At 52.3% G+C, this 24,682-nt stretch overlaps 11 protein-coding genes across 11 annotated transcripts; 5 read left to right on the top strand and 6 right to left on the bottom strand.

Moving 5' to 3' along the window:
• Positions 1–135: 135 nt before the first annotated feature.
• CC84DRAFT_1262246 (uncharacterized protein) lies at positions 136–1,525 on the top strand. Its single transcript, XM_018185137.1, has 2 exons — positions 136–1,062; positions 1,119–1,525. Exons 1-2 carry the CDS (start codon positions 200–202, stop codon positions 1,390–1,392), a joined length of 1,137 nt encoding a protein of 378 aa, XP_018032641.1. The 5' UTR covers positions 136–199; the 3' UTR covers positions 1,393–1,525.
• Positions 1,508–3,832, bottom strand: CC84DRAFT_1252974 (uncharacterized protein). Its single transcript, XM_018184376.1, has one exon. It carries the CDS (start codon positions 3,682–3,684, stop codon positions 1,624–1,626), a length of 2,061 nt encoding a protein of 686 aa, XP_018032640.1. The 5' UTR covers positions 3,685–3,832; the 3' UTR covers positions 1,508–1,623.
• Positions 3,833–3,846: 14 nt separating this feature from the next.
• Positions 3,847–6,214, bottom strand: CC84DRAFT_1167358 (uncharacterized protein). The gene is made up of 6 exons (XM_018179166.1): positions 5,970–6,214; positions 5,796–5,915; positions 5,642–5,743; positions 5,257–5,589; positions 4,444–5,212; positions 3,847–4,399 (listed from the first exon to the last, which is right to left on the bottom strand). The coding sequence occupies exons 1-6, from the start codon at positions 6,054–6,056 to the stop codon at positions 3,981–3,983; spliced, it is 1,830 nt and encodes a 609-aa protein (XP_018032639.1). The 5' UTR covers positions 6,057–6,214; the 3' UTR covers positions 3,847–3,980.
• Positions 6,215–8,012: 1,798 nt separating this feature from the next.
• Positions 8,013–9,921, bottom strand: CC84DRAFT_1055079 (uncharacterized protein; the record flags this gene model as incomplete). Its single annotated transcript, XM_018173530.1, has 3 exons — positions 8,013–8,388; positions 8,440–8,790; positions 8,849–9,921. Coding segments are annotated over 3 exons (1,800 nt in total), but the record flags the coding sequence as incomplete, so codon positions are not given.
• Positions 9,922–10,331: 410 nt separating this feature from the next.
• On the bottom strand, positions 10,332–12,179 carry CC84DRAFT_1198468 (uncharacterized protein; the record flags this gene model as incomplete). The annotated part of the gene is made up of 7 exons (XM_018181568.1): positions 10,332–10,458; positions 10,525–10,660; positions 10,710–11,178; positions 11,240–11,334; positions 11,549–11,632; positions 11,686–11,857; positions 11,922–12,179. The coding sequence occupies 7 exons, from the start codon at positions 12,177–12,179 to the stop codon at positions 10,332–10,334; spliced, it is 1,341 nt and encodes a 446-aa protein (XP_018032637.1).
• A 2,254-nt stretch (positions 12,180–14,433) lies between these two features.
• On the top strand, positions 14,434–15,475 carry CC84DRAFT_1152601 (3-alpha--hydroxysteroid dehydrogenase). The gene is made up of 2 exons (XM_018176809.1): positions 14,434–15,203; positions 15,253–15,475. Exons 1-2 carry the CDS (start codon positions 14,647–14,649, stop codon positions 15,443–15,445), a joined length of 750 nt encoding a protein of 249 aa, XP_018032636.1. The 5' UTR covers positions 14,434–14,646; the 3' UTR covers positions 15,446–15,475.
• Positions 15,476–16,504: 1,029 nt separating this feature from the next.
• CC84DRAFT_1152597 (NAD(P)-binding protein) lies at positions 16,505–18,117 on the top strand (the record flags this gene model as incomplete). Its single annotated transcript, XM_018176808.1, has 4 exons — positions 16,505–16,954; positions 17,009–17,107; positions 17,163–17,270; positions 17,504–18,117. Exons 1-4 carry the CDS (start codon positions 16,891–16,893, stop codon positions 18,115–18,117), a joined length of 885 nt encoding a protein of 294 aa, XP_018032635.1. The 5' UTR covers positions 16,505–16,890.
• A 228-nt stretch (positions 18,118–18,345) lies between these two features.
• CC84DRAFT_1008052 (macro domain-like protein) lies at positions 18,346–19,556 on the top strand. Its single transcript, XM_018173347.1, has one exon. It carries the CDS (start codon positions 18,549–18,551, stop codon positions 19,269–19,271), a length of 723 nt encoding a protein of 240 aa, XP_018032634.1. The 5' UTR covers positions 18,346–18,548; the 3' UTR covers positions 19,272–19,556.
• On the bottom strand, positions 19,444–21,465 carry CC84DRAFT_1167353 (methylcrotonoyl-CoA carboxylase-like protein subunit beta). Its single transcript, XM_018179165.1, has 2 exons — positions 19,846–21,465; positions 19,444–19,793 (listed from the first exon to the last, which is right to left on the bottom strand). Exons 1-2 carry the CDS (start codon positions 21,333–21,335, stop codon positions 19,496–19,498), a joined length of 1,788 nt encoding a protein of 595 aa, XP_018032633.1. The 5' UTR covers positions 21,336–21,465; the 3' UTR covers positions 19,444–19,495.
• A 500-nt stretch (positions 21,466–21,965) lies between these two features.
• Positions 21,966–22,487, bottom strand: CC84DRAFT_1179199 (uncharacterized protein; the record flags this gene model as incomplete). The annotated part of the gene is made up of 1 exon (XM_018180395.1): positions 21,966–22,487. The coding sequence occupies one exon, from the start codon at positions 22,485–22,487 to the stop codon at positions 21,966–21,968; it is 522 nt and encodes a 173-aa protein (XP_018032632.1).
• Positions 22,488–23,177: 690 nt separating this feature from the next.
• CC84DRAFT_1198464 (uncharacterized protein) lies at positions 23,178–24,657 on the top strand (the record flags this gene model as incomplete). Its single annotated transcript, XM_018181567.1, has 2 exons — positions 23,178–24,350; positions 24,617–24,657. Exons 1-2 carry the CDS (start codon positions 23,516–23,518, stop codon positions 24,655–24,657), a joined length of 876 nt encoding a protein of 291 aa, XP_018032631.1. The 5' UTR covers positions 23,178–23,515.
• Between the last annotated feature and the right edge of the window lie 25 nt (positions 24,658–24,682).

The following is a 24,682-nucleotide window of genomic DNA, read 5'->3' as shown; positions in this document are numbered from 1 at the left end:
CAGTCCAAGACGCAGGCATCAACGGAGGTACAACACCACATGAGGCAGTGCAGGAAAACACCGCCACAGCACGCCACCCAATAATACGAACAACCACTCCAACAACCACTGTATAGCAGAACCATAAGTCCCGGTGACGTACATAACTAGCAGCACTGGCACCACCCCACCACCAGATCTGAACACACAACCCATCACAATGACATCGACGCACGAGAAAATCCGCCAAGCAGCATCGCGCAACGCGGAGCTCCTCGCCGGGCTCCACGAGACCGACTCCGCTCCCTCCCAGCTCTATCAACAAATCCAATACATTAAGGACCTGAATGAACAGCTCAAAGCAACAGAAAAACAAGTTTCGCGCCTGAAAGAAAAAACAGCTCTCGAGCTCAAAGACCACAGGAAGTACAACGAATCCACCTTCCGGCGCTTCGCGCATCGCGCATCAGGCAGGACGGATAAGTTCAACGAGAAAGCCGCCAAGGAAGAGAAGGAGTACTTTGACGCGATCCAAGCGCAGAAGAGCGCAGAAGACGAGCTAGGATATGTAAGACAGTTGGTCGCTGAAGCCGAAGTCGCAAAGGCCGGCTATGAGAAAGACGCTGCACGCCACGACGAGTACCAGCGCGCCCTCGATGCCCTCTACAACTCCATCTTCGCTGGCACGACCCCCGAATTCCCCGAAGAAGACGCCCGCGAAGCCGCCTGCGAAGCCGCCAACGCCCGGCTGCAGTCCCTCGCCCAGACGCTGGAGAAAGAACGCCATGTCCTCGAGCTCGTGAAGAAGGCGTGCGGCCGCCTGCTCGACGCCAAGAGGCTGCTCATGCAGGCACATGATATGAGTACCATGGATCTTTGGGGCGGATCTACCTTTGCGAGCATGGCGAAGAGGAATGCGCTCGAGCAGGCGGATAGCTGTATGCGGCAGGTGCGCATGCTGAGCCAGCAGATCAGCCAGATTGAGCCTGGACGCGAGGTGAGGAGTTTGGGGGCGGTGGATGTGCGGATTGGAAACATCTGGAGTGATGTTGTTTTCGACAATATTTTTACGGACATGGAGATGTGAGTGTTGCTTTTCCCCTTGTTGAGGAGAAGGAAGGCACGGCTAACGGAAACAGGCACCAGCGCATTCAGGCCGCAGAAGCACAGCTCGACCGCGCGCTGGGCAAGGGCGCGCAGCTGATGAAGGAGCAGCAGGGGCGGGAGAAGGCGCTGCTTGCGGACGTCAACTACGCCAGCGGTGAGTTGCGCGAGCGGAGGGTCGAACTGCAGTGGAGTCGCGAGGAGGCGTTCCGGAAGGTGGTGGGCGGCGAGCAACCACCGCCGCAGAGGACGATGCCGCAGGTGGAAGGGGAGGACGAGGCGCCGCCTGCGTATTCTAGGGAGGCTTGAGGAAGGATCATCACAGATGCGGTGAAATGAGATTAGTCTTCTGAAGACCGGAGGCGATAACGCCGTGACTTGGAGTACAACTTCCTCTACTGGAAGGCCAAAACTAATTCGTCGCAACTCAGTTGACACCTTTCACAACCAGTCTAGATCAAATTTTAAGCTCACCATCCTCGCTGCATCTCCCAAAGATAAGCAATGAAGACTACGCACCCGCCTCCAGTTGCACCGCCGCTACTCCCGGTCAGAGCTACTGTCCGAACTATCGTCATGCTTCTTGTCGTCGCCATCATCCCTGTGATGTTTGATCGCATCGTGTAGCGTCTTCGGCCAGCAGGACCACAGCCACTTCGGGCAGCTGCGCCTCGCGATGGCGCCCGTTTGAGCAATGAGGCCGGATTCGATCTCGGTGAGAGGAGTGCCCCTAGCAAGCACACTCCCATCATTGACTGTGGTCTTATCACCGACTGCAGTCTGGCTAGCAGCAGCGGTACGATTATATATGCCCGCTTCAATGGCGAGAGCAGTCTCGTTGACAGCAACAGAACCATTAACATTCCACTCAAACTCCTCCCCAATCTTCCTCCGCCCCTTCACCATCCACATCGCCCTCTTGAGCTCGCCCTCCGCTCTCAGCGCCTCCATCAGCTCCGTCACGTTGTACGGCTGCATGGTCTTGATCGTCTCCGCGCGGAAGTGGCGCAAGATGCCGTCGATGGCGGTGATGTTGTACTGGACGTTGAGGTTCAGATCGCGCTCGTCGATCTCGCTGCTCTTCTCCTTCTCCTGGGCCTTTTGGAAGACGGCGGCCCAGGAGAGGAAGTCGATCGAGTCCTGCTTGAGCTTGGCGGTGAAGAGATGTGCCTCGGATTTTGGGGTCGACGCAACGCTCGGGGCGTGTGGCGAGGTTTTATTGGGGGATGCTAGGCCCGTGAGAATCAGGCTGGCGAGGTCTTGTTTGACTTTCTTGGTCTCTTTATCTGGGGTCGAAGAGCGCTTGGCAACGCCGTGGGAGGATGGCAAATTCTTGTTGTGCAATTCCAGGTCCGCGAGGATCATGTCGACTACTTTCTGGATCATCTCGCTGTGCACCTTTTCTAGGGTCTCAGAGCGCTTCGCAATGTTATGCGAAATCTCGCTGGACGACGCTGCCGGCGAGCAGGTGCCGAAGGTGGGCATGCAGCCCGTGCCGCAGTGTGCATCCTCGCTGCCACAGTGGCCGTATGAACTGCAGCACGAACCTCGCGAGTTACCCTGGCACGTGTATGCGATCTCGCCGCCCTTAGGTCCACACGTGCCGTCAGGCGTGTTGATCAGCTCGCCTTTCCATTTGCCTGCGGATACAGAGGGCTGCGGGCGTGGAGCCGCCTGGAGCGAGGTCTTGGTTGCGAAGGTGGATGTTTTTGGCGAGCTGGATGGGTTGGGCGTGTGGAACGGTGTCAGGGCGTGGGTGGGCGTTGAACCGAGAGGACGGGAGGGCTTATGAGGCTGAGCCTGCAAAGAAGACGACGGCGAAGCGGTTGGTTTACCACCCTTCGCAGCACTTTCAAAGACCTTCTTGGCTGCCTCCTGTGCGGCTTTCTCAGCGGCAGCTTGCTCTGCCTCCCAAATGTCTGCGAGCAGCTTTTCCAGCTCCTCGTCGTTGGGCACCTGGTTGACGGGGAGGTCGATCACGTGAGACTTTGAGCCTGTCGGCTGGGGCTCTTTGAGGCCTCCATAGCCATCCTCGAGCTGGATAGTCTTGGTGGGCTCCGCAGGGTGCTCCTCATCGAAATCCTCAGCATACTCCTCGGTCGGCTTGGCTTCGTCGACCCAGATGGTGCTTGTGATGTGCTGGTGGACCCACGTGGTGGAAGTGAACTCTGTAACGGTAGTTGCATACGACGTCGCCTGCTCGATGTTCCATTCATTGACGAGCTCAGTCATGCTGGGCTCTTCCTCGTTCGGAGCGACGAGAGTGAACGTCTTTGTCGCAGTGATGATCGTCGGTGCGACGACTAGATCACCGAGCTCGTCCTTGTTCTCGTAGGACTGATCGAACAGCTCGTCAATGTACTCCGTGACAGTCACAGTGACGGGCGGCGCAAGCTCCCAGGATGTGACAGTGGTTTCATACGAGGTGATGGTGTCGTACTGGGTTGTTGTCTTGGTTTCTGTGATGGTCGCGGTTACGGGCGGGTCGTAGACAATGCCGTCGTAGGCAGCGTATTCGCCGACCGGGCTTCCAGTGATCGTGTGTCCTGAAGCAGCCATGGCGGCGTTTGAGAGGAGGGTGATGACCGCGGTACTGCGCATTTTTCGATTTGACCGTACACTTGCGAGCTGGTGCGTGTGGAAGAGAGTGAGTGCGGTGCATCAGAGGGACATTCTTCTGCTCTGCTGAATGATCAAAATCTCTCATGTAAGCGGGTTGTTGTGGAGGTGAACCAGGTTGTGTAGTGTCGACTAGGACTGGTTGGGACGCCGTGGTCGTTGGTCAACCAAAATTGTAGATTTATGTTATAAGGCGCGCACAATTATGCTAGGGATTGAACATGAGAAACCAAAGAAAGGGTTAAAGCATACCCACGAAAATAGGTTCGCTTCAAAGATCATAGCCTTGCTGTCCAGTTGACACTTCCTGTCCTCTGGTGGCTCGCAGCCCCAGCTTCCCCTCTCGCGAACGCATCGGCTTCGTCGTCTTCGACCAGCTTCAGTGGCCTATAATTAGCCTCCCACATTTGCTCGCGGATCAACTCTTCAAGGTCCGCATCGTCGCTAGGGATATCTTTCTCCTGAGCCAGATCCTCCTTGACGGCTTGTTGAATCACATTCTTCGCGATCTGGACACTGATATCTCGCACGTCGGTCACATCAGGGAGGAGGCCGGACCCAGTGCCGTTAGAGATTGGCGCTTTGTCAGCCAGAGCTCTGACCGCAGCGACTATCAGCGAAGGAGGAAGTAGCTTAGTGCGACTCAACACCGCGCCAAGACCAATACCAGGGAACGTGGTGGAGTTGTTGCACTCGGCTAGGACCCGTTAGCAAGTTCTGTGAAAGAGATGAACCACTAACATATCTCGTATTCTCTGCCATTGTGTTTCACAGGAGGGAAAGGCGATCCGGTTGCCACAAGCGCCTTTCCATCTGTCCAGTCGTACAGGTCCTGCGGCTTCGCCTCGTGTAGGCGCGTAGGATTTGACAAAGGAAAGATGATGGGTCGGTCTACGTGCTTCGCCATTTCCTGCACGGCCTCTTTCGTGAACGCTCCGGGTTTCGTCGACGTACCGATCAAGATATGAGGCTTGACTTCTTTGATGACGGAGAGCAAATCGCCATGATCCTTCTGATCCCAATCGCCATCTTCCCGTGCATATGGAATTTGCGCTGGGGTAAGCTCATCCTTCTTGGATTTTAGCAACAGCCCTGGCTTGTCGACACACCATATCTGTTTGCTTGCTTCCTCCTTCGACTTGCCCGTCTCTTGCGCAATCGCGTCAGATATCTGATCCGCGATACCCGTACCCGCGGTTCCTGAGCCGAACATGACGAACCTAGCGTCGGCCCATTTAATTTTAGCTTCTTTGAAAGCCGCCATGATGGCCGCTAGCGTAACGGCGCCAGTACCTTGCACATCATCGTTGAAGCAAGCTATTTTCGGCGTATATTTGTCTAGGATACGCCTAGCATTGGTGAGGCCGAAATCTTCGAAGTGGATGTAAGCCTTCGGATATCGCTTCCTGCAGGCTTGTACGAATCTGTCCACAAATTCGTCATACCTATCACCACGGGCCCGCTTTTGTCGCAAACCCAGGTACAGCTCATCGCTGAGGAGGTCTTCATTCTACGGCAGTTTAGCATGCTTCAGCTTGAAATGGATCCACTTACATCTGTACCACAGTCCAGGACCACGGGAAGCGTACGATCCGGGTGAATGCCTGCACACAGGGTGTAGATGACAAGCTTCGCCACGCTGATGAGAATAGCACCAACACCCTGGTCCCCAATACCGAGAATTTGCTCTCCGTCGCTGACCACAATCACATCGACGTCGTCCTTTCCTCCAAACTGGTCAACGTCGCCTTCTATCCGATCCATGTGCTCAATGTCGAGGTAGCATCCTTCGGGCTTTCGGAACAGCCCAGAGTAGTTTGCAATAGCATCGCCTTCTGTTGGGGTGTAGATAATGGAGAACATTTCCTTCATATGGTCCATAACCAACTAATAAAAACATCAGCTAGATCTATATGGGCACAAAGGAACGAAGCTGTACCCGGTAGTAAAGCACTTCATTCTGCTCCTTCATGCTCGTCATGAAGGTGTTTTTGGCCAGGTCATCGGGTCGCGACTGGAACTGGGCGTACGCTCTGCGGACCTGCTCATTGTTGGCTCTTATAAGACACACATGCGTTGATAATCAATCTCACCTGCTCATCAAGTGTCTGAACATTTGAAGGTAACAGGCCGTGAAGTTTGAAGGTATCTCGCTCCTCGTTGGTGAAAGCCGAGCCCTTGTTAAAGTAGGGTGTGCGCAATAAAGCGTTGCCCTGTGAGCAGGATTAGCGCGCGATGTTTGTGACTTCTCGCACAGCACATCTTACTGTTAGAACCGTTTCCTGTGGTCCAGACGTTGACAAAGGTAGATGTCCGAACTTAGGATTCTTCTGGTCTTTCTGCGCGGGAGACATGATTGCTATAGTGCGGGGTAAGAAGGGGCGATGCAAAGGAGGAAACGTTCGATGTAGGGTATTAAGAGACGTCCGGCCTTGTTTTAGGAATACTTTAGCATGCATTTGTTCTTTTCATGGCCTTTTCGTCATTCCTGTCCGGCGAGTTGTGGCTGCAGAACCGCGCAAGACGCGTCCGCTAGTTTTGCGGGATAATGACGTAGTTCGTGCTTTTCGCCTAGCAGACCATCAACAACCTGCATGCATGTTGTTGGCCGCCTCGTGCACGTTGATAGAGATGTTTATCAGGATCTAGACAATCAGCCAGAGTTGGATAAGCAATGCCAAGGTAGGTTGTGGGAGAGCCGCGCCTGCCGCCAAGGTTGGGTCGCTCTGGGGCAGGGAAATAACGGTCGATCGCCTCGCGGCATCCCACCCGTTCATGCTGCACAACGCTACCGTCGCACTGGTGAGCGTCGATAGCCAGGGGAATGGCGATCCCCATAGATGTAAGTGTACTGCCTCACTTAGTCCTCGCTTCATGATTTACAAGGCATTGGAGTTTGAAGCGGGTTTCTGCAGTCCTTGTAGATTTAGATAAGTCGTTGAAAACTCCATAGTCTATTTTACTGTAGTCAAAAGATAGTTGGGAGCAGATAATGTCACTCGTATGGCCCTTCCTGCCTTGTTAATTGCTTCCTCGCCTGAGTCTCAACGCAGTGGGGTTCGATTAGGTGCGCTCGATCAGCAAGCGTTCTTGACAACATCGGAGCCTGTGAAGTCTGTTGAACAACATCAGTAGTGGCCAAAGAGAACATATTATCAAGCTCACTCTGATCATGGGAAGTGTTCAAGTCCATGTTTTGCGATCGCCTCTCTCTTTCGCAGGTCATAAGGCACTTGCATGTCCTTGACTGTGTCCATATCAAATACAGGGATATAACCAATGTCAAGCGGTGCGCTTCGACCTGCTGATCAGACACCGTCTTCCTGATCCCCGCACCCGCGTCCGCAACGATGTCACCTACTGCCGTGCCCGCCACCTCTTCCGGGCCCGCCAGCCTCTCCATCTATGTCCTCATTCCGACGTTATACTTCTCTCAAGATGCTTTTTCTCGCAAAATTGGCAATATCAGCGTAACTTCGGTCCACAGCAGCCTGCCCACCTCGATTACCGCCGTGCAGAAGAGCAACCGCGAAAGTCCTCTGTTCCAAGCGAACAAAGTCGTGACTGGGAAGGAGTATTCGCCAATGACCGGGAGTGTGCTGAGCCATGCAAGTCCGACAGGAAGACTATATTCGATGGGAACGGTAGTATCTGTGGGAGTATTCGATGATGAGAGAGAAGAAAGAGGGAGATTTGCGGGGTATATGGGTGGGTATATGTCATGGCAATGCGCGACGCGTAGACAGGATGGGAAGAATTGAGCAATGGACTATTCAACAAATTTCCAAGACCTTTCGTTCCAAAGGCTTACAGTTTATCAGTTCTCACCGGAAAGATAGTTTTCGACCATACTCGTTAAATCATACATTTGCACCAATTCTCTCGCGCTCTCAGCCCTCCTCTCCCCCGCCCAACTCGAATCCAGCATCCAGCCCACCTCCCACGCCACTACTCATCCCCTGCAAGTCTTTCAACCCCATCAAGCTCAGAAACTCATTGTCCTCTTCCCAATCCATCTCCTCAAACCAACTGCTCGGTAGACTCGGCAACCCCCCACTGATATCAAAAAGTCTAGGTTGAATACCGAGTGGTGTAGCAGAGCCCCGAGTGAAGATGCTTGGAGGGTCAGGGAAAGCTAGAGCAGATGTAGATTCACGGCTAGCGTAGGTGGAAAGGGATTGCGGGACAATTGCAGGTTCTTTTGACAGTTCCGGCGCAATACGCGACGGAAGTGTACGATCTATTGTCTGCATCGGCGGAGGTAAGGAACTTGCAGTCGAACTTTCGCTAGGACCCCGGATGAAGTGCCCTACCACGCTCGCCATCAGCTTAGCTGGCTGATACGTCTCGCTCATGGTCTTCATATCTTCACTCAGCCCGCTAAGACAGTCTAGTAACCTTTCTCGCTGTGGACTGTCTTGCTCGTTTTGAAGCATGCTGATCTCGGCCATGAGGGCTGTTGCTGCTGTGCCGACGTGTTGAAGGCCCGTAGCGAAGATGCGTTGGAGGGGATGCCGGGCACGGTATGAGGAGATGATATCAGAGATGCGGATGGCGTTGTTGACGCAGACATTGCGCGATAGCGTACTGAGGTCTGTGAAACCGGAGTGGGAAGAGGGTGTCTGGTTTTGCGTCTGATTGGGAAATGCGCGGTGGATGAGGATAAGTGCTGTGTGGTATTGTGTGCTATGCTGGTAAGCACAACTCGTCTTATTGTGTCATTCATGGCTTACGTACTGTAGCAAGAAAAAGCTTGAAGGTGCTGTGCGGATGGTACCCTCTGTCCATTTCAGCTGCTCTGGTAGGTCCGCGTACCAATCGTTCAAGGTGCGATCTAGAGTTGCTATCTTGAGATAAGCATCCGAAGGTTTTGCATTCTTGCTTATGGACGGAGTCCCGCAGAGAGGCTCCAGTAGATCCATGAGCTCCAGTAGTGCTTCGTACACACGGGTTTCTATAGTCTTTTGATATGCATACGTACGCGTCTGACTCTCAATCAAGCGGTCAAAGTCCTTCTCCAGACACGTGGGAGCGATGTCTGAGGACTTGAGCATGGTGGGACGACCGAGGTATAAAGCCCAGTATCTGCTTAGTCGTCAGCCGGGTAACCCTGGAAAACACAATGAGATACGCCTTCGGAGCTTACACATCGTTCATTATACAGGCCCACAGTACCATATGTCTGATCTGCACTTCGCGATCCGTTAATCTCAGTTCGCTTGGATCAACATGCAGCCCAACATCATACAGCAATCGAAAGGACATCCCTGCGAACATCCACCCGGTATCATCCCTCCCTACACCAACTTCTAGATCCGCCAACAGAAAGAACGCTTGTATAGACGGGATGCCTCCTGGGTTAATCAACTCCTGTTCCGCCATCTTCTTCGCCTTCGTATGGAAGATCGAGCTATCAGTTGTTTCCTTTGGTGCCGCGAGCCTCTTGATATCCTCTCGCCTCTTGTCAGAATACCGGTATCCCCCAGCTAACATTGCCATATGCAAAAAGTTAGAATAAAACTGCGTGCCATCGGATTTGAGATCATCAAAGAATGCCCACTTGTGTACGATATGCAGCGCGGAGTTGTGGCAGTCGAAGAAAAGGTCGATGAGGTAGTCATGCGTCGCGGGACTGAGGCTTTGGACCAGAGTTGAGATTGGCCAGAATGGACCGGGACTGCGGGACGTGTCGGAAGCGGGTCGCGAGAGGATGTGCATGTTTGTAGTTGGACCGAAGAAACGCACGCGACCGGCGGACATGTCGAACTTGACCGGATGGGGGATGAGTTTGGCTAGCATGGATCTGTTTTGTTGTTCTCTCCGCTGGGACTGGGTTTGAGACCATACGATAGGTTGAGTTGTGTCCGTATATGGGGGAGGCTCTTCATCGTAAGCAAGTGTGAATTGAGATCCGGAATCGGACTCGGAGGGATGGGGAGAGTTGATTTGTGGCTGCTGTAGTTGTTCTTGAACATTAACTGCCTCATTGATGTGCTCTGAGCTACTCTGCCTGAGCAGGCCTTCAAGATGTCGGATGCGATCTTTCAGCTCATTTGCGATAGCTTTCGAATTGGCTCGATTCTTCCTTCCATCTCTTGAATCAAAGGCGCACGTGACACCACTTTGTCTGCACGGTGTACAGGTTGTGAATCCCGATTCGACTTTACATCTAATCCTACTCTTTCTGCAATGTAAGCAAGCCATAGAGGCCCTCCGCCTTCTTCTCGCTGAGACCTCGGTATCCGGAGCGGAGCTCATGGTCGTAAGATAAGTTATCAGCTTCAGGAAGATGAAGAAGCGAAGGGATGAACTGTGGAGAAGCACATCACTGCGTATTGGCCATGGATGTAGACTACGCCAGAGACGCGATCGGCCGCACTAAGGTAGGCAAGGCGGGGCCCCAGATTTTGCGTGGAAAAGGTTAAGCGGTGCCACCATCTCATGACTAGAGCGGGCGGATATCAGCACCCATGGGATGAACTAAGCTTATCCGTGCCCCGCGGTGACTTTGGAATTCCATGTCAAATTATCAGTATGCCTTGAATTGCGTCGCCCAGAGACTACATGACATTGCAGGAAGATCCGCGGAATACAGCCACGTATTGCAGCCTTGGAATGCTAATCCTCGCTCAGAATCGCCCTCTTTCCAGAAAGCGGTTTAAAGTATCTACCCATTTCGCGCGCAGATATTCCCCGAAATTCTTGCCAAGTGTGTCGTAAGTGCTAGTGGAATTAAACCCACGGTCAAGATGGTCTCTGAGCAAGAAATGAACGGCACGAATGCCCAGAATCTCAAAGTGCTCATCTTTACCACCCTTTTACTCTTCGTCAAGCATAAGCTTGGTTTTTCTTATGGTGAGAAAGGAGCGAAGCCAGCCCCACTCATCATCATTGCGAACATAAAAGTCGACATTCGCATCTGATGCATTGCCACCTGAGTGGCAACCAACTACCCATCCTGTTTAGTACTAGTGCTCATGTCTAATACTGGCATCAAATCAACTCACCCATAGCACCTCTGGTGGTAGGACCAAACGTCCTCAGATCCACGACATCCTTGATCTCGTAGTTGGACTGGCGAGGATACAATTTCATATCCTTGGGTGGCAGTATATCGATAGTCTTGTTTTCAAGCCAAGGCAGTACAACATGATGCTGTACTTCAGACTGTGGAAAAAGACTGACAGTATACTCGTAGTTTACTTTGCCCTCAGACTGTCGCTGATCGATACCTAGTGTCCAGCCTGGGTAGCCTTGCAATCCGTTATCCATACACCGTCGGTTGAAACCTGGGACATGCAGAGTAGATTTATCGACTAGCTTCTTGTTCTTGGTTTGAAAGAAAATGCGCACATCGCACGTTGCGACATTTTGGTTCCGTGTTACGTCAGGGCGGTACCCGTTCACGCTGAATTTAAATGATGACAGCTCTTTGATTGCATCGCCAGCGGAATAGCGTACTTGACGCTCAATCCACTCAGCTTTGGCTTCTAGGTCGATGCCGCAAATATAGAAGTGGAACTCGGCTTTGTCATACCGTCTTTCGTAGTGGTGGGTGGGGAAGGCCCCTTACGCCGGTTACGCGAACCAGGGGTTTCCCTTCCTCCGCCATGACGACGCCTTCTGGGCAGGCTGTCACGTCGGAGCCGAAATACAGTGGCCTTGGATCTCTTGCAGTATCTGAGACGCTGCTGTGCCTATGAAACTTTGCCGCCAGCGTTTGGCTCTTTCTCGATGGTGCAGCTCCCGTGAGCATAAAGCGACGCAATGGGGAAACCAAGAATTTGGCAGCCTCCTATCAGCGGCTTGAAGCCAGAGAAATAGCTGTCGTATACGTAGGCGGCACATTCTATGAGGTGGCCGCATATTAGGCTGCCAGCAATTTGGTCAAAGTCCTTCTCGCGATTCCACCCATGCCACCACAACCCAACTATTGTCGTTAGTCAATAACTCAGCCTTGATTAATCTTCTGCCGTGACATACCTCCAACCGATGGAGCGGCTTTTGCAACGCGGCCACAGAAAACAATGTCAGCGCCATTATTCAACGCTTCTGCAATACTTGCACCGCCCAGATAGCACTGCAAGCGTTTGAGCGTATATCCACAGTCCTTTAGGTTCTCTCCAGTGATAAAACTGACGAACTTGTTTATTTTCTTGATCAGATTATATGTATCAGTCATGGTCCACCAAACGCCGAAAATTGACTCACCGGTTTACAGTGTCACCTTCTACATAAGCTACCTTGAGGTTCAGATTTTGCCTCGCTATTTCATCGGCAACAACCTTGGCCAAAAGTTGAGTATCGCATGCCCCAGCATTGACTGCGGCTTTGAACCCTTTCCTTGCGATATCGGGTAATGCTGGTGCTAGATTCTCAAGGACAGTAGGATCGAAAAGGCCAGCTGGTTCTTCCAGCAGATTTCCCTCGAGGCGCAGCTCCTCATTTTCCACCTTCTGTGCGCCGTGCAAAGTCATTGTGCATTCTGAGAGTCATTCGCCGACGATGACGTCTGCATCAAGTTTCGCGAGGGAGCTGATGGCCTGCTGGCGATCGGAGAAACCACCTGAAGCACCTACGATACGTACCGGACGCTTCTCGCTGGCACCTTTGGGTGTTCCTTTGGCAATGCTATTCCAGTGGCCGTTTGTGGTGCTGGATACCAGGTTCGGGAGTGAGGATATTATGCGCGCGAAGAGACAAGGAAGAAAGCGATTATGGAGGATGCACCATTAAAGGGAGGCAGCAAGGCCCCTACTGCGCTCCTGCGAGGGGATCTTCAGTGCACTGTGACGGATGCGCATCAATATCGGATACGCGTTGTCGGCGGTGTTTTTGGTGTTCCTCTTCCGTCGCGTCACGTCGCGAGAGGTGCACTTCACTAAGCTAGCGCATGGGGTTCCGAGACACCCGGGGATATGAGACACCGCGCAGAAATCCTTCACCCCTCAAAAAATCGCGATAATTGATTCAGTATAACTACAATTGCCACTCACTACACATAGATTGTAGGGTTTTGGCTGCTACTTCTGCTGCTAGCTTTTCTGCCTCTTTTTCTTTATTAGGACTACTGTTTTGTTGCTCTAGAAGGGCAGATGCCTGCTTTGCTATCATAATTTGATCTATACTAGTAAAGCGTTGATTTGGATCTATACGAACTTTCTTTCGTGGCTGCAGAGGCTTAAGAGCCTCAAGTTGACTCTGTAATCTTTTATTCTCTGCTTCTAGCGCTGCTGAGCGTGTATTTGCTATTGCAATTGCCTTGCCTGCTTTCTCAAAGAGCTGGTGAGCCTTTCGGCTGATACTCTGCTCTCTGTGAAGCGCTCGCTGAGCTATAAAAAGCTGACGGGGGCCGCAAGGGGTAGATAGATAGCTCTCAGCGAGATGAGCTTGATCCTGGCGAGGTGGAGTGGTAGCCCTTTGAGCAACTTGAGATGAGTTGACTACCCGCTTAATATTCAACGGGCAGATACCTGTAGTAGCCCATCCAGCGCGAATAACTCTCTTAGTGATTGCGCCCTCTCTAGCGATATGGTAGGTAGTAATAAAGCGTTCCTTTCTGACTGGGGCGGCATCATCGAGGTGTGATAGCTCCTGGATCTGCTGGCGATAGAATCGCTTCACTACTGAGAAAACAGAGAGATCTAGGGGCTGTAGAATGTGAGATGAGTGAGTAGGGAGAAATAAAAGCCTGACTTTATTCTGCTTGCAGATCCACAGGAACTCTAGGTTAATATGGCTGCCGTGGCCATCTAAAATCAGCATCCTCCAGCGATCCTCTGAGGGCGTAGTATCTGGCAGGAATATGCGTTGCAACCACTTAGTACCAATCGCATTAGATGTCTAGCCATTCTCTGACGTTGCGTATAGCCAGTCGGGTATTATTGATGGGAACTAGGTGCTCTGTAGGTTTTTGCCTTTAAAAATAACTGTAGGCCTTAGCTTCTTGCCTGTTGCTGAAATACACTTAATTATCGACGCCCACTCGCGATTCTCTGGAGACTGATAGTAAGCCTTCTTTTTCTGACTTCCTGTGAGTACTCTGGTGTTTGCACATACACCTAGGGCCTTCCCAGTCTCATCTATATTCCATGTATCCTTATTGTGTATACCCAGCTTAACACGGAGCTGCTTATAGAGCTGAAGAAACTCGCGTATTGCCTCCTAAGTTGCTCCCTTAGCTCTTGCAGCCTCAATCTTTCTACCTATCATAGAGGCAACGCGTGGGTTGCGTTTAATAAAGTAGGATATCTAGTGTTTACCCACTGACGCGTGGTCGCCGTTCATCCTAAGGATTCGATTCGCCATTTCTCGTGTACGAGCGTGAGAAGGAGGAAACCCGCGCGCGTCCTCTTCAAGTATCCATTGTACGAGAAAGTCCTCTTGTTGTGGAGTCAATCGTTGCTGGTGTATGTGGCTGTTTTGCCAGTTTTGTGAACCGCGTACGCGCCTAGAGAGCGTGGCTAGGGGGATGTTGTATGCCTTTGCAGCAGCTCGTTGACTAGGAAAAATGCCAGCATTAAGATCGCTAATAGCTGCTTGAAATGCAGCCTCACGGTTGGCCATTTTGGCAGGGTGGATGTGGAGATATCGCGATTGTTTGAAGGGTGGAGGATTTCTGCGCGGTGTCTCATATCCCCGGGTGTCTCGGAACCCCATGCGCTAGCTTACCAAGCTCCGATGCGGGGTACGCGAACCTCCGATCCACCCGGGAAAGTTCATCCTCACTCATGTTTCCGCACAAAAAAGAATGGCTCGGATGCTCGGAGACTGCGCCGATAGTCCACCATGGGCTTGTGTGAACTCTGAAGATGTCAGCAGGGAGCTCACATGAGTTGCAATGGCTTATAGGTAGGGATATCTGCATCGTACAAACAGTCTATCAAAGCATCACGCTTTACTTCCATCTTATCTAACCAGGAATTCCTCGCAATTATTGTCAAGATGTCTATCAAAGGCAAAGTCATTGTCATCACAGGCGCAGCCTCCGGCATGGGTCTTGAAACCGCACGTCTGTTTGCCAGCAAAGGTGCGAAACTGTCACTCGCCGATGTCCAAGAGAAACCTTTGAAAGACCTCATGGCAGAGCTACAGTCTGCCGGTGCAGAAGTTATGGCCACGGTGGTCGATGTCAGCAACAGAAAGTCCGTGGACGACTGGATAGCTGCCACTGTCTCCAAGTTCGGGAAGCTAGACGGCGCCGCAAATCTCGCTGGGGTGATCGGACGACAGAACAATATCGCGGGTGTCGCCGAGCTGGATGACGATGACTGGGATTTCGTCATGAACATTAACACGAAAGGCCTCATGTTCTGTTTGCGAGCTCAAGCACCTGTTATGAACGAGGGCGGCTCGATTGTGAACGCGGCCAGCATTCTTGGACTCATTGGTGCTGCAAAATCCATGCCCTACGTTGCCTCAAAACATGCTGTTGTCGGCATGACCAGGAGCGCGGCGAAGGAACTGGGCGCGAGGAACATTCGTGTCAATTGCTTTTGCCCGTGAGTCTTTCAAACCTATCTACATCAAAGTACACTGACACAACTCCAGCGGGCCGATCGATACTCCCATGTTCCAAAAGTCGCTTGAAATTCGAGGAACTAAGATGAACACTGATTTTCTGGCCTTGAAAAGGACGGCAGACCCGAAGGAAGTACCCCCACTACTTGAGTTTTTGATCTCAGATGCTAGTTCGTTCATTACGGGAGCTGCTATGCCTATTGATGGTGGCTGGTTCTGCTAGATACCATGATTGAGTCTGCAAATACGATGCTGCTTTGACGAATGATCTTTCCACACAACGAATGATGTCCGTGAAAAGCAAGTAGTGGGCTTGTATAGTCTTGGATGTATTGTCGGTCCCTCAAAGGCCCCTCTGTAGCGGACACAGACGTTAACTCTTCCTCGTCTCGGCTATCAGTTGCGTAAGTGGCACTTTGAATTGCAAACGGACCTGCTACCCCGCCATCGAGTGCATGGACCGTCTATCTCAGATGGTTGTTGGATACGTCCATTTACTAAGCACTACTACCTACCGCCGACTCCGATACCTCGCCGATTTACCATCTTCCGATATCAATCGAACTCCAAGAAATATTGGTGTAGGCTCGGATAGATTTTTTTCGGCTATAGTGCTTGCTTCATCGGCACCAAGAAATAAACGCCACCTTCCGTCGCGTTGATTCAGATGTATCTGAGTTATTCCACGCTTACCGGTATCGGTCGAGCATCAACACCAGTGCTCTAACGAACATATGCCACAGAATACATTGTCTACCGAAGAGCTCATTCGCTTGACCGTTCTCGTAAATCGCCGCCCGGGCACGTCACAAGACGAATTCAACGAACATTGGGCTTACGAGCACGGCCCGTTGGTCGCAGAGTGGCTACAGCGCAGCGGCATCGTGAAATACGTCCAAATAACCTCACCACCACTTCCCAACAATCGTCAATTTAATGCCCTTCAAGTACCACACCACCTCCGAGCATAAAGCCTCTGACAAGAAGATGTTCGAAACCACCGGGCGCTCTCCACTGAGCTACGACGGCATGGGCGACTTTCGTGTGCGCAAATATAAAGGCTTTGAAGTTGTATTGCTGGGCCCGTATTATCACAAAAAGTAATCCAGCTGGACGACAAGAATTTAATCTGCATGGACTCAATCAGTGCGACGCTTAGGGTGGATTATGTGATCATTGAGGACGGAAAAATCGTGCAAACGCACGCGCACATTTTCTTAAAGCGCAATAGTCAGCAAATAATCTCGGTTGGTTATATCATCGTCCTTCTCGCGCTCCATCGCGCGTGTTGTGGACCAAAGCCCTGGGTCGCAGATACAGATGTTACGGATTCTGTTTCGGATTGGCAGAGCCGAGGCCCTGAACGAGCGCGCGGAAGCCTCGTCGAATCGCTCCTTCCTGTTCAACCTCGCCCCTCCTTCCCTCGCCCGTAGAGCGTCATGACTCGTGCAGCGTATGAACGCGCATGTATCTATACTCTATCGACCGTTCATTGCATGGCCGTGCCGCTATCGACCCACTCCTACTCCACTCCTCCGCATCCAAGTAGCCAACCGGCTTTTCGGTACCCGTTACCCGATGCTCTATAACCCCAGGTATTGCCAGCGGTGACAGCACAACACCACGGCTCTATCGTCCTCATACTCAAGAGTACTCCTGTTCAGCAAAATGGAGTCCATCGACATTCCCCTAGATAGCGACAAGATCCTACTTATCACTGGAGGCGCCTCAGGTCTGTTTGTCTCGCGCGAATGATAGCTGAAACCACGATCCTGACAAAACTTAGGGATTGGTCTCGCTTTGACAAAGCAAGCTTCTGATCTCGGTGCAAAGGTCCTCGTCGCGGATCTACGTTCGACACCAGAGTTTGAGAGTTGGGCTCAAGGTTGGTCACGTGCAAAACCGGATCTCGTGACACGGATAGCTGAGACTAGAGGCAGGGAAGAGCAATGTATTATACGTGCAGTCTGATGTGTCACATTGGCCAGATTTTCTGAAACTCTTTGATGCATGCGAGAGGAAATGGAACGATGTGCCAGATGCTTACGGTATGTTTCGCTTCTCTCATATCTATTTTCTGCAAACGTCGGCCTAGTCATACTTCGTGATGGCATCAAGGTACCGTTGCACCAGAAACGGCTAAGAATGGGGCTGCCCAAAAAAAGCTGCCGTGCTGCGTTGGCTGCGTTGGCCGCACTGTAGCACCACCGTAATCCTTGTGACGTTACCCTGCGTCTCACCGAATCTTTTGAATTTTCAACAATTGACATTCAATCCTAAGGTATATGCGCCGGCGTCTTCGAGCCCCCTTTCTCCAACTTCTGGCAAGACCCCGAGCAAGACAAGGGCTACGCCCAAGTCGACATCAACGTCTCACACCCCATAAAACTCACCCGTCTCGCCATCAAAAAGAGCTTAGAGCACGGGAAACGCGCGTCCGTCTGCATCATCGCCTCGATTGGCGGGCTCGGCGGCAGTGTCGCTGCGCCCCTCTACTGCGCAACCAAGCATGCTATCGTGGGCTTCGTCAAGTCGATGACAGGGTCCGAATCCTTCACCGGCGTCAAGATCACGACCATCTGTCCCGGCCTCGTTGCTACGCCACTCTTCACAGATGATAAGAAAGAGCAGTACTCATTCCATGAGAATAAGGCGTTGAAGCCGAGCGATGTGGCGACTGGGATGTTGGATTTGATCCAGAAGAAGGAGTTTGGATGTGGCACGGTATATGAGATTAGCATGGCAGGGACGAGGGTCATCCCAGAGTGGAACATTGCGCCGCCAAGTGCTGAGGGGACGGGACAGAACGAGGCGGAGTTGGCGGCGGGGATGAAGGCGCTGCTCGGGCCGATTCAAGAGAAATTGAGGTCCGAGATGAAGGGGTCGAAGTTGTGATGTGAAGAACAAAGTTCGAAGCATTTGAGTAGATCAAATCATCCATCAACGAGCCGGGGTATCGACCTCAAAATGAGTAAGATGGTATGTGACATGGCGTATATGAAATGGCTTTGTGTAGGCATCAGGACGTGGGGATCTATCTTCAAACTCCAGTGGCCACGGATGTGTAGAGTCTGAATTTCTGAAGTCCACAGATATCTCTCGCACCATCCTGTTTCCACATAAACCTCCTCTAGGCCCCCCTGATATGACGTATGCCTTGGCATCTAGGCTGCAGTCAATTATTATTGCTCAGTCAATGCACAGCTTCATGTTATTCCACACTTCCGAACCATATTGAAAGGCGTAAGACTGCACATTCCTCCTAAACTCGCATAGAACTCCGCTAGTCCTCCTAGTCGCAGCACGTACGAATTATACGGATCAGAATGGCTTCTACGGCCCCCTCCTCACACCTCCCATCAATCCACCTCCTCTGCCTCGAAGAATCTCACATCACCTCATTCACCACCGCACTCCGCACTTACAACGCTCCCTCCCTGGATATAACCTACCACCACGGTACCCTTTCCTCTCTCTCCCAATCCACCCACTTCGACGCCATAGTTTCCCCGGCAAACTCCTACGCCCGCATGGATGGTGGCTTCGACGATGCGCTCTCTCGCGCGCTCTCGCCCGCAGACGACTACATGGCGCTAACGCGCGTGGCGTCAGAGGCCCTCTACGCAGAGCACCGCGGGTTCCTGCCACCAGGAAGCTGCATGTTAATCTCCCTAGAGGACACGAGACTGAGGGGAAATGCGTGGGGGTGTACGTGGCTGGCGCTGTGCCCGACTATGAAGGTTCCTCAGCGGGTGGAGTGGGATCGGGAGGTTGTGTATGAGTGCATATATGCACTGTTGGCTGCGGTTGATAGGCGGAACCGGCGGCTCAGCGAGGAAGGTGTGGAGAGGAGAGAGATCAGGAGTGTGCTCATAACGCCTTTGGCGACTGGGTATGGGAGGTGGAGCGCGGAGAGGTGGGCTGCGCAGACAGTGCTGGCGTTGAAGCATTTTGCAGAGGTGGTGGAAGCAGGGAAGAACTGGGAAAAGAAGGGTCCAGTGAGGGTGATGGGGCATGTCGCAGAGGTAGAGAAGACGTGGGACTTGTGAGTGATGCGCTTGAGCCGTATCAGAGATGAGGTGGTGCGATGAAGGCAGACAGCTTACGTCGGTCAGTGATTGCAGTTGTGTGTAGCGATGATGTTCATATTCACACGCTGGTCAACTCGCGTACGACTGTTGATATTCGCAAAAGCCTCTTTGGCAATACAACAAAGTTGGAAACGCTGAATGATTAATGATTGATTTTCTGCATCGTCGTTAGCATTCCATTCTTACATCCTGAAAACACCCCATTTCGACTCCTTCTCGACGCCTAGATTTTGACCGCCTTGTGCCATCTGCAGTCCCATTCCCAGCACTCTCCTCGTGTGCTCAGGCGGGATGATACCGTCGTCCCACAGCCGCGCAGAACCGAAAGTAGCCTCGCTTTCACGTTCGATACGGGCCTTTAGATCGGGGTCCACTTTCTTGCCGACTGCTTCCATGACGGAAGAAAGTTGCTCTGCGCCCATGACCGAGGTCTTTGCATTAGGCCAAGCAAAGAGCAAGCGAGGAGAGTATGCACGGCCGCTGATTGGTTGTCAGCTATTGCTGAGGGAAGGATACGGTACACAAGACTTACCACATGCCATAGTTACCCGCGCCTGCTGAGCTCCCGACGATGACGGTGAACTTGGGTACATCTACACAGCTCACCGCCGTCACGAGCTTGGCGCCATTCTTTGCAATGCCTCCAGATTCTGCGTCTTTACCGACCATGAACCCGCTGATGTTTTGCAAGAAGATTAGAGGAATCTGTCGCTTTCCGCATAATTGGACGAAATGGGCGCCCTTGAGTGAACATTCAGAGAACAAGATGCCATTATTCGCTACAATGCCGACAGGGTGGCCGTAGATTTTAGCGAAACCAGTGACGAGACTAGGGCCGTAAAGAGGCTTGAATTCAGAGAACACAGAGCCATCGACAATGCGCGCGATGATCTCGTGGATGGGTATTTGCCGGCGCAGGTTGGTTCCAGCGATACCTGAAAGCTCCTTAGGGTCGTATAGAGGCTCTTCGAAGGTCGGCTGCGCAGAGGGGGAGAAAGTTTGCTTTCGGTGCCAGTTGAGGTTGCCTACGCTTCTGCGAGCCAGAACGAGTGCGTGGGCGTCGTCAACGGCAAGGGAATCGGTGACGCCGGAAACTTCGCTGTGTAACCTTCCTCCTCCAAGCTCCTCTGCTGAGACGACCTCGCCGGTGGCAGCTTTCACGAGAGGAGGACCCGCAAGGAAAATGTGGCCTTGGTTCTCCACGATGATACTTTCGTCGCTCATGGAGGGGATGTATGCGCCACCGGCAGTACAAGGACCCATGACCACACTGATTTGAGGAATTCCCATACCAGACATAACGGCCTGATTGTAGAAGATCCGACCGAAATGGTTTACATCAGGGAAAACGTCGGCTTGGTTGGGAAGGTTTGCACCTCCAGAATCGACAAGGTAGATGCAGGGCAGGCGATTTTCCTGCGCAATAGTTTGCGCGCGAAGATGCTTCTTGACAGTGATGGGATAGTATGTTCCACCTTTCACTGTCGAATCGTTCGCCACGATCATGCACTGCACGCCATTCACCGTCCCAACACCTGTGATGATTCCGCCTGCGGGAACATCTTCGCCCTTATACATGTCGTATCCGGCCATCTGACTAAGTTCCAGGAATGGAGTTCCCGGATCAATTAGTGCCGTAATGCGATCGCGGACGAACATCTTGCCTCGCTGTATGTGCTTCTCCCTGGCTTTCTCGGGGCCACCCTGTGCGATCTTGGCATGAAGCTGTTCGAGGGCTTCAGTAGCTTCATCCATCTGCCTTTTGTTTTCTTTGAAATCCTCTGCATTGGTGTCGACATTGGTCGGTAAGACGGAAACGGCATCGGCATGGTGGGCATGTGTGTACGTAGCTACACCACGCGAGGACTGCCTCGGGAACTGAGGCTGGACAGGGGCTCGTGGCGTGGCGTGGGCAAAATGTGGTAGGAAACGGCACTGCGACGCTGAACGGAGGGCGCTTGAAGTCCTGATGGAGTGTTTGAGCATCGTCAATGCCTCGCGCGATGGAGCCTTGGGAGCCATGGTAGAAGATACCAAGCGGTCTACACAGCAGGCGCAAAGACAAGGTTGTGTTGTACGTGGAAAGACTACAAAGCGCACCGCAGAAATTGAGGTTTCGGGGAGAAACAAAGCACGATGAACCGCGGCTGAGGGGAGAAGCTGGGGATGCCAGAGCCGCCAGTAACCGATCGCCGAACGTCACTGGTCTGGTGTGGGGATGGGCGCTAGAGCCAAACAGGAAGGCCCGCTTAGCCCGCTCCCCGAGGTCCGCTAAAATCTGACGGGTCACGTGCGGGTATGCATCGGACCAAATCCATTGAGCAACTGGCAGCACACGGTCTTCACTAATTTGTACACATCTGCCTTGGGTTCTGCATGTGCCGTTATCTCGCCCGCAGACCCAATCCAGGCACCCGCACACCCTCTCGCTCTCAAGGGAAAGCGGTCTGATGACCAAGTTGACGTCGATACACGTCGCCCACTCATGCCACTCATGGTAGGATCGCTGGTCACAAAGCAGTCCTCATACTAAACTCGAAACTGCTACCCACTGGGACCATACTCAGTCCATTGACAGAAGCCCCACGACACCTTACTACCATGTCTCCTTCGCAACCCTCTTATTTTCGAACGCTGCTGGCTTTTCTTACACTACTCCCCAGCCTCATTCTCATAATTCTGCAGTATATGAAGACTGTTCTGTATGCCATGAGCCTCACCCATCGTTAACTCCAATATCTCCACCAGATCATCCAGTTGCTCAGTAATGCTCTTCTTCAAGTTGTCGACGCCTGTCCTCATGCTCTTGATGCTAAGCTTGACCCCGTTCATTCTGCAAGCGAGATCGCGTGGGGTGATCTTCTGGCCTTTCCAGTCTACTGGAGTGCCGTCATCGGTAGCGGACTCCTCGCTAGTGCTGCCATGCTGGGAGTTTTGAGGTCGGTTATCTTCATTGCTCAGAGTTGCAGAAGGGCCCGACTTGCTAGCTTCCTGTTGTAGATTGCTGTGAATGGCGTTCCAATCGCGGACCGGGGAGTTGAGGAGGACATCATGGACCTTGCGGATAGTCAGCCCAGAGAAGAGCACTTTGAAAGCCTCCGTGCGGGTGCGAAGCAAGGGATCGGTGACGTCGGATAGTGTCCATTCACGCATCGGGGGTGAACTGTCTGACATCTTGCTTACGCAGCGAAACCTCTTCGTTGGCCTGCTCGTCGTGAAAACCACGAGTCTCGACTAGACAGGTACTTTTGTACGAACAGGAGTTGTTTGTGCATGGTCATATGGCTTGATTCTTCAGATTGGAGCAAGCGGTTGGTAAACGTTGTAAGATGTTCTATACACTTCTGCAGTGTTGGAAATGGCACAGTTTGGAATGAGGCTCGTCATGGCAGAAGCTGTGTCAATGCTCAGCAAATTATGAAAACTGTATACAGGTGGAAGGGGCATTGCGGAAGCGACGACACGTAATCGCGGCAGTGGCGTTGTAGGTCTGAAAGTTATGATAACGGGGTAGATTGACCACCCGATCCACTATTACTATCAGGACTCACGACAGAGGGTTTCCTCGGTCATACGCAAGTCTATACGTCAAGATGACTGTAGGCTTCGTGCATGTTCCGTGCATGTGTTTATCTTTGTGAAATTCGATCATTTTGATGTTCGCAGTCTCTTGACCCCACGAGGAACTTCCCAAAATCCTTGTCGATCAAACCCGCGGTCTCCTCCTTCCCGCTCACGCTTTCGATGATGTTCAACAAATTGGGCTTTTATGCGAGGCAACCGACCTGCGACAAGCCAAGGCTTGGCACCGAAAGAAACAAAGTAGTTCTGTTTCACGCGGAGCGGCTAGACGAAGACAACCCACCTGAACACCAAATAGGGCACAACTACGTGCACTTTAGCGATATGACATTTCTCAGCAATGTGGATGGACAACGCCGCAATTAAGTTGATGCCGGGGCGTTGTGGGTCTGCACCCAGTACTCGGTGCCGCTTCAATCTTGCTTTAGCAAACTATGCGATTCCACCATGAAGGCCAGTATAAGAACTATCTCGTTCCCATGTAATATCGCCATCAAGTAACTGGCTTCTACATTCGTTTCTTCGACTTCCTTCGCTTCCATTCAATTGCATTTCCAGGCTAGTCCTGTCCATTCGTTTCACCATTCAAACATTTGTAACGAAACTTTTACAACATCACAATGAAGGTCTCAACCTCTGTCCTTGCTGGTGTCGCCTTCGCCAACTCTGCTGCTGCGCACTACTTCTTCGACAAGCTCGTCATTGATGGCAAGGAGACCAACTCTATGCAATATGTCCGCGAGAACACCCGCCCGGAAAAGTACAACCCCACCAAATGGAAGAATACCCGCGATGACATGACCCCTGATCTGACCGACTTCCGCTGCAACAAGGGTGCTTTCGAGAGCGCTTCCCGCACGGAGACTGCCGAAGTCCAGGCCGGCGCTACGCTCGCCATGAAGCTTGCCGTAGGAGCCACCATGCAGCATCCCGGTCCCCAGCTCGTCTACATGTCCAAGGCTCCATCAACCGCTCAGTCCTACGAGGGCGACGGCGATTGGTTCAAGATCATGGAGTCTGGTGTTTGCGACCCAAGCAAGGACTTCACCAAGGATGCATGGTGCTCTTGGGACAAGGACCGCATCGAGTTCACCATCCCGAAGGACACTCCTGATGGCGAGTACTTGATCCGTCCCGAGCACATTGCTCTCCACGGAGCTCACGACGGCCAGGCCGAGTTCTACTACGGCTGCGCTCAGGTCAAGGTCACCGGCGGTGGCTCTGGTGCGCCTTCAGAAACGGCTAAGATCCCTGGAGTCTACAAGGTCAACGACCCCGAGGTCAACTTCTCGCTCTGGGGCGGATACAAGGAGTACACCATACCTGGCCCGGCTCTCTGGACTGGCGGTGGCTCCTCCGGTGGGTCCTCCGCGGGCAACACCACCGAGCAGAACGAGCTTCCTTCCACCCCGTCTGCCGTGGCCACACCTGCTGCTTCCGTGGCGCCATCTGCCAGTGCTACTCCTGTTGCTCACAACTCAGAGAACTGCAATGGCAAGCTGGCCAAGACCCGCCGCGCTTTCCGCGAGATGCTCATGAAGCTATAAGCATTTCGGGATATTATCGCGCAGGCATCTCGCGTTCGCACTCTCGTGGACTTCCAGGTTGTATCAGTTCTGCTATCAACATCCCTTCTTGTATCTCATTTTAACATCACACTTTTGCCGTCGCAATGCGAGGCTACTCTGTATATACATCACCCATGACTACAATGAACGCAGGTGCACAAGCTGGAGCTGGGCGCATATCTCTACTGTTGTGAAGATCTATGCGTGACGCTTCAGATT

Source organism: Paraphaeosphaeria sporulosa (assembly GCF_001642045.1).
Source record: "Paraphaeosphaeria sporulosa strain AP3s5-JAC2a unplaced genomic scaffold CC84scaffold_9, whole genome shotgun sequence".
Classification (NCBI taxonomy): domain Eukaryota; kingdom Fungi; phylum Ascomycota; class Dothideomycetes; order Pleosporales; family Didymosphaeriaceae; genus Paraphaeosphaeria; species Paraphaeosphaeria sporulosa.
The sequence above is the reverse complement of the archived record's forward strand: the minus strand, read 5'-3'. Positions and strand labels throughout refer to the sequence as shown.